The sequence below is a fragment of the Macrosteles quadrilineatus genome, unplaced genomic scaffold (assembly GCF_028750875.1).
Source record: "Macrosteles quadrilineatus isolate MER2022 unplaced genomic scaffold, UCM_ALF_1.0 Scaffold_2__2_contigs__length_208266976, whole genome shotgun sequence".
Lineage (NCBI taxonomy): Eukaryota > Metazoa > Arthropoda > Insecta > Hemiptera > Cicadellidae > Macrosteles > Macrosteles quadrilineatus.
In genome coordinates, this window is record NW_026542595.1 from 106,130,158 (window position 1) to 106,137,643 (window position 7,486).

The following is a 7,486-nucleotide window of genomic DNA, read 5'->3' on the forward strand; positions in this document are numbered from 1 at the left end:
CAAACTTGCAGGGGCGTCATCATCTTCTCCTGCTATGACAGAAACATTATTGATGTTATCTATGATCACAGGAAACTCCTGAATATCTCCTGCGGTAACAGAAAAATCATAATCTTCTCCCGCGATCACGGCAAATCCTGAACATAGGCTACTGCTTCTTGGAATATCTGATTTTTTTTCACTGTTCTGACCAAAGTCCCGGCCCTGTAGGTGTCAGATTAGCGGGTTTGTTCTGTACTTCGATGTTGTCAATGTTATTCAGTGGTTACAGCAGGAATGTTTTCCATAATAAGTCTATAGCAGAACTAAGAGTATTTTAAACATTTCAAGTTTACATTTTTTGACAACACGATAAAAACCCCGCTTACATGGGCAACAAAATGTTCAAAAATGTTAATAGCTGATTTGCTGATATCAACAAAATCTGTTGTGAACTCAAATGTGAAAGTGTCCTTACTCACTAAGACCAACTGCCTCTTTAGTCAGGGCCGTTTTTCATAATCCCAAAGATCTGGGACAGTTCTATCTATAAATATTCAACTTTATGAACTACGTGAGTTTACTAACTGTGTGTTTCATTTTCAGCCTACCTCAGATTTACGAAGAGTTTTACCACACAGTAAACAATGCAGACCATGAAAAAGACTTGAAATGGTGGTCGAATAACCACGGAGTAAATATGGCAATGAACTGGCCACAGTTTGAGGTAAGATACGTAGATTCCCCGCATGACATCCAAGTAAGATGTCGTTGGTTGCTTGTTAAACGCAAGTTTTGGAAGTTAATAGCTTTATGTTCCATGTTATGGTTAATGTGTTGAGCTAAAACTTGAGCTAATTCTAATCGTTTTACTTTTACAGTAACTTTTTTGTGTTTTAACTAATTTTACTGTTTTGTAAATTCACACTCAAAATAAGAACAGAAGTAAAATAGCATTATCAACCATGGTACATTTTGTAATTGATTAAAAACAGTTTTTAATTTACTGAGTTTTTTAAATAATATGTTTTTATTCACACTCAAAAATAGGTTTTGTCAATATATTTCACATGTAATAAACATGAAACAGCATGTATACAACAAACTCGCCATGTATGAGAAATATATTACAAGTATTTTAATATAGGCTATTATTTCTCTGGTGCCATCAGCAAATATTATTTTTAATTTTTTTTTACATTTGTTTGATTGTATTTGCATTTTCAAAGTTATTTGCAAATTTTGCTAGTGTTGTTGCTCTCAATTGTTAGCAATGATGTGGTATTTGTTTATTGTATTTTTTTATATTACACAAAGCATTTTGAATTAGTCTTTTGCATAAATGTGATATTTTGTTCAGCTGCTGCTTGTCATATTTTTTGTTTATGTGTCTTGAATGCGTAATGAATTAGGTTTCTTAAAAATTACTCCATGTTGAGCATGTTTAGGGATCACCATAGCCAATTACAAAAAAAGTTTGTTATTCTCTGCAGGATACTGTTTTTTTTTAAATACAACTAACTCTTGAAAATCCGAAACTTCCCCTTGACCTAGAAAAAAAATTGGAAGATAGATTGATAAATTATAGGCACAACCTGGCGGATTTTTTGGAAGATTTCCCGAATTAAGGTAAAAATCAAACTACTATATAAATCTTTGATTATCCAAAAGTGGTACGGTCCCAATTGATTCAGATAGTTAGAGCTCTACTTAAATTTGGCGAATAATTGAGCTAAAACCTCCTGCAACTATCACGTCATCCTAGTTACTCCTGTGACTTAAAATTGCGTATAAACGTCATTTTACAGTTCTATTTTTCACCCCAGACCCTCCATTTTACTGGGGTTTTCCATACCCTTCAGGCAGGACTGCACCAAATTTGGACGACACACTCAGACAACGATAAACCAGGTCAGATTAAGTGTCCAGGTTTGTCGTTTGCGTGTGGCGTTAAATTTGGTGCAGTTAAACATGTCCAGCTTCATCGTGTCATGCAACGCCAACTCCGGACACTTTTTAAAAATGTAAGGGTTCGTCGTTTGCATGCAACATTAAACTGGGACACTTCGGATAGTGTCTGGGTTCATTGTTGTCTGACTTGATCGTTGTCCGACTTCGTCATCGTCCCCTCTAGGCCCTTGGTACTTCCCCTTGTTTCATTCTTGTTACGCCTTTGCAAACCATGGAGTGATGGATTATCAAGAGCCAACCGTACCAAAAAGGTACATTTATATACACTCTTTATAAACGTAGAAACAGAATAAATTGCTTAGATGCTATGGGTAGACAAGCAGCAGCGTTTTATGTGCGATGTGCTAGCAGTGTTATGTGTTGTGAGCAATGTGCATGTGTTTGTGTGTCAGGACTACACAGAGGAATTTAGAGAGATCGCCAAGGGAAAGAGCAAGGAGGCGTTGCCGGCCGGAAGCATCACACTCATCAACCAACGGCCTGTCGGCGAGGATCTGCATGTATGCTTGCTTCCCTACCGTAGCTGTAGCTAGAAACATTCACTCCTGTAATCCACTTATTTTTATGTAAATCCCAAAGCCTTGTAGAACAGTGTGTCTACCGATCAATAAAGTCACTGATACCGATCACGAAAGTCACTGATTTGACTAGGGAGTCACGGAAATTACTAAATAGTGAATAATTTACTAAGGAGTCACAGAAATTACTAAAAAGTCAATGATCTTACTAGAAAGCCACGGAAATTACTAAATTGTCAATGATTTTACCAGAGAGTCACGGAAATTACTAAATAGTCAATGAATTTACTAGGGAGTCACGGAAATTACTAAATAGTCAATGATTTTACTAGGGAGTCACGGAATAAACAGTCAATGATTTTACCAGGGAGTCACGGAAATTACTAAATACTCAATGATTTTACTAGGGAGTCACGGAAATTACCAAACAGTCAATGATTTTACCAGGGAGTCACGGAAATTACTAAATACTCCATGATTTTACTAGGGAGTCACGGAAATTACTAAACAGTCAATGATTTTACCAGGGAGTCACGGAAGACGCTGATTATTATTAGGGAGTCATCGAAGACGCTGATTTTATTGAGGAGTGACGGAAGTCACTGATTTTACTAGGGAGTCATGGAAATTACTAAAAAGTCAATGATTTTACCAGGGAGTCATGGAATTACTAAAAAGTCAATGATTTTACCAGAGTGTCACGGAAATTACTAAATAGTCAATTATTTTACGAGGGAGTCACGGAAATTACTAAATAGTCAATGATTTTACCAGAGAGTCACGGGAATTACTAAATAGTCAATGATTTTACCAGAGAGTCACGGAAATTACTAAACAGTCAATGATTTTACTAGAGAGTCACGGAAATTACTAAATAGTCAATGATTTTACTTGGGAGTCACGGAAATTATTAAATAGTTAATGATTTTACTAGGGAGTCACGGAAGGCACTGATTTTAGTAGGGAGTCACAGAAGTCACTGCTTAACCAGGGGGGCACAAAAGACATTGACAAGTAACGGATTATCATTTTAAGGTCCAAAGATCATGGAAAAGTCTACTAAAATAAAGATACCCAAACCTGCCTTTAGTTTTGCACCTTGCTGCAGGCAATGATTAAGTTTATAATGCAGAATCAGAGAGGGAACATATTTTGGGAGCAGGCAACCATCTTAAAATCGTTAAGGCTCAAAATATTGCATGTCCAATTATCTCATACTATTCAAGTCACTAAAAAGTATCGTCTTATCGGTACCAAAAATCGAGTGTTTCAATGATTTTGAACTGTTTAATCTAAATAACAATCGTAGTAACTCCAAACTTGGCCCCCAAGTTGACAGCACAGGTACTATAGCTGTTCATAAGTTCAAAATGTCCCACCTTGCTTTTAGGATTACAGGAGTGTAAGTTATTGTTGAAGCCCAATTGTTTTTAAATATATTTGTTAGTTACTTAAGTAATTATTTAAAAAAGGGGCATGACTGGTGTATTAAGAGTCTGGAATTTTAATGCTGGATTCCTTTGTTTTTATCCCGTCAATTGCCAAAATCAAGTGATGTGATGTGATATTTCCCACTTTAAGTTGTAGGTGTAGGTCTACTGACCTAAAAACAAACAAAGATAGACCTTTCTGGCAAGGATAACTTTCAATGTATTTGAGGACTCTTCCCACTAAAAATTATTCAAATTTGATACAATTTACAAAATTGGGAAAATTTTTACTTTGAAGATTGGTAACGTCATCAAGTGGTTTTAAAAATGTTCTTCCACTGCATCCACGGATTGTATTTGCTATACTTTAATTGTTTTATTGAGTTTCCGTTTCCAAGCAAACTAATAGTTTTGCAAACGTAAGTAGCTTTGGTTGTTGCATTTTGTCTATTTGGCATGGAATTGAATTTTGTCAAAAATGTACCAAGGAATTATGACGCTGTTAGTGCTTAATGTTTTTTGTAGCTAACTCCTAAGTTTTTTTTTTCATACTAATTTATTTTTTGGTGATACAAAATAATTTAATAACTCAAATTAATACACACTGTGTGTCTATGTCTTGCACGGAAAAACTGTTTTCATTTATTTACAAGTGGTAATAATTATATTCAATTACTTTACAGTATTATTGACAATTGTTAAATCATTTTAAATAAGTGTTTAACAAAAAAAATCAGTTTAACGTTCTTGACGTTGGGATTCAATTCGAACCCACAAAATATCAACCTAGGGATTTAAGTAGGCTTAGTGAAAGACAGTAACAGATCAGAATACATTTTGTCACATTTAAACTATGTTCTAGAAAACGGCTTATAATTTTGTTATTGTAAAGTTGATGATAATTCTGCAACAAACGTAATTTCTCAACTCCAAATTTTTTATTTACTAGATCAATATTCTCATTAGTAATTGCACTATATTTTGTTGACTATGGTACCACCTATTTTGAAATTTTAATGCTCATTTCAAGACCTTACCAAACATTGCCTATACAAGAAGATCAGTTTGGTAAAATCATTTGTTTAATATTATGGTTTTAAAATTAACATTTCTTTGCTTTTGTCAGGAGTTCCCCCCAGTTAATCACAAGTCGTCGACCAAGAAAATAGCGCCAGTCTCGAGTCAAATGGCCAATAACCGTGTCATCTCTACGGACGCAACAGACTCCAAGAAAACAGAAAAGACTGAGAATAACGGAACTGCAACCACCATCACGTAAGTATTTTATTATAAAGAAAAAAACCTGTCACTTTAGACCTGTTTAAGGAATTATCATTAACGTTTTCCCATCTCAAAAGTAAACATTTTAGAACTTGGAATCTAATTGGGTAAGAATATATTTAGTTTAATATTATTTTAGGATAATTCTGGTAGGTAACTACTCTGGTAATCAGACACCCTCTTGGTTTCGTAAGTATCGGATTAGTTATTGTCATCTGATTAAGACACATCACTGTTACCAATATTCGCAAAAGGCTTTAGGTCAGGATTTAAGGCTAGTATTGTTTGCAGGAACGGTAACGGCACGACGGGCAGCAGAGAAGGGAACCCGTTTGAAGAGGAGGAGTGGGACGAGGAGGGAGGAGACGCGTTGGTAGACAACGGAGAACCTGGCGTCCCAGTCAAGGCGCTGTACGACTATGAGGGAGCGGAGAGTGATGAACTGAGCTTTAAACAAGGTCAGTAGCGCTGTGAGAAAGTGCTAAAATTACACACATTAAAAGGATGAAAGAATTTTTATTTAGTTAAGCATATTGATTTCTTAATGTCTTGCGCTCATCGCATATTGGGTCTGACATTCACCAAAAAAAGCCCAGTGCCAGCAGTCAGCAAAATCCTAACTACAGCAGCACGAGAAAACTAAATAAATTTGAAAGCGCTGGAAAACGGCACCTTAAATGTTTTTTTTACTTTAAAATCACGCAATAAGAGCAATACATTTGCCTAGATTTGATCAATTTGAAATTTGTACTGTTTTTAATGGCGAGGTATAAAACAATCATCCTTCTTATAGAAAATTAATTACCTAAATACATACAAGTTTTTCAAGCATATTCAGCGAACACACAAAACAAGTATTGTTGATTTTAAAATTCTTGAATTGAATGATAATTTATTGCAGGAGATTTTGATTTAATGTGGCAAGTTGAGCTATTTGAACCAATGTATGATGTGATACATCACAATGTGTGTGTGTGTGTGTGTGTTGAATGATGTATGATACATGTTATTTGAGCATACAAGCACCACTGACATGGTCCAACCTTCTTAAAATGTTCTAACTCGTTAAACTTTTTGCGCAGGTGATGTATTTGAGAAGCTAGAAGACGAAGATGAGCAGGGGTGGTGTAAAGGCAGGAAAGACGGCCGCGTCGGTCTCTATCCGGCCAACTATGTTGAAGTGGTGTAATAGACACATCTCGTAAACTGTTGTTTTGTTTTAAACTTATCTTCCTCTATTTAGTAATAAATTACTTCTATTGTAATGTTTTGCTTTTTTTAAGTGGTTTTAAAACGATCATTTCATTTTTTAAAGTATTTTCAGTAACTGATAAAGGTAAAAACACCAAAGACTCGATTTTAGTATTTTTTTTTAAATAATTGGTCGTGCAAAGTATTAATCACTTAACAAAATTAGTGTTTTATTGAATACGCTGTGCTATTTATTATTTAGTCAAGTTTAGTTTGTTGTTTATTAGGTAGAAGATAAAATATTTATTTAATACTTGAGAACATTCCTTTTTTGATTATTTAGTTTTATTTTTCTTCATGTACCTAGTACATCTTTCAAACATTTTAGGTGTTTTGATGTTTTTATTTCTATCAGTTTGCACACAATCACGTGTTATTCAACATCTATTATTTTAATCTTAATGAAAAGCAATTATTGTTAGTACTTATGATTATTTGTATAAAAGTATTGTTTTCGTAGTCGATTGTACAATAAGTCGTATGCGATGTTTCTTTAAAGTTTTGTTGATATTTTGAAATATTTATTGTTACGAGTGGAGTGCTAGCGGTACCGAACTGCTCAACGTCAGGTATCTGTAATTATGTATGTATAAAGCAAACCCATTATAGATAGGATATATTAATATTGTAGTAAAGTGTATTTTGTTTATTTTTATCTCTGTTAAACCGAGTCCCAGGTTGTGTATTTATTTTAAAAATATTGTACACATGTAACATACTTTTAAATAATAAATTGTTTCTAGCTATAAAACAGTTTTTTGCTGTCCCAAAAATTTCTTGATGTGTTTAAAATGTAGATGACGTGTAATTTAGATATGACATCAGACGTAAAGAGCGCTAGCCTTGTAATCAAAAGTCGCCGGTTCAATCCTGAGAAAAGCCAGTAGCTTTTGTATGGTTTGAAATTTGGCTTTTAATGAATGGTTCTAACTACAGTATCAGCTAAATGACTGGGTTCCTTTAGTTTAAAAAAGCTGGACTGAGCTTTTATTTTGAATTATCAAAAGTTTTGATTTATTAAATGTTTGAATTACCTGCACCTGTAGGTGTTGAAGA

General features: G+C 34.4%; 1 protein-coding gene across 3 annotated transcripts in view; it reads left to right on the forward strand.

Moving 5' to 3' along the window:
- The window catches only part of LOC128985739 (protein kinase C and casein kinase substrate in neurons protein 1), a 104,208-nt gene extending 97,027 nt beyond the window's left edge, over positions 1-7,181 (forward strand). For 2 of the 3 annotated variants that reach the window (XM_054405564.1, XM_054405565.1), the window contains exons 6-10: positions 586-706; positions 2,343-2,450; positions 5,025-5,173; positions 5,471-5,637; positions 6,262-7,181. In XM_054405564.1, coding sequence (XP_054261539.1) covers positions 586-706; positions 2,343-2,450; positions 5,025-5,173; positions 5,471-5,637; positions 6,262-6,368 — 652 coding nt within the window. In that variant the 3' untranslated portion in view covers positions 6,369-7,181. The remainder of the gene's footprint in view (positions 1-585; positions 707-2,342; positions 2,451-5,024; positions 5,174-5,470; positions 5,638-6,261) is intronic. The other variant, XM_054405566.1, reaches the window with a different exon arrangement.
- Positions 7,182-7,486: the final 305 nt, after the last annotated feature.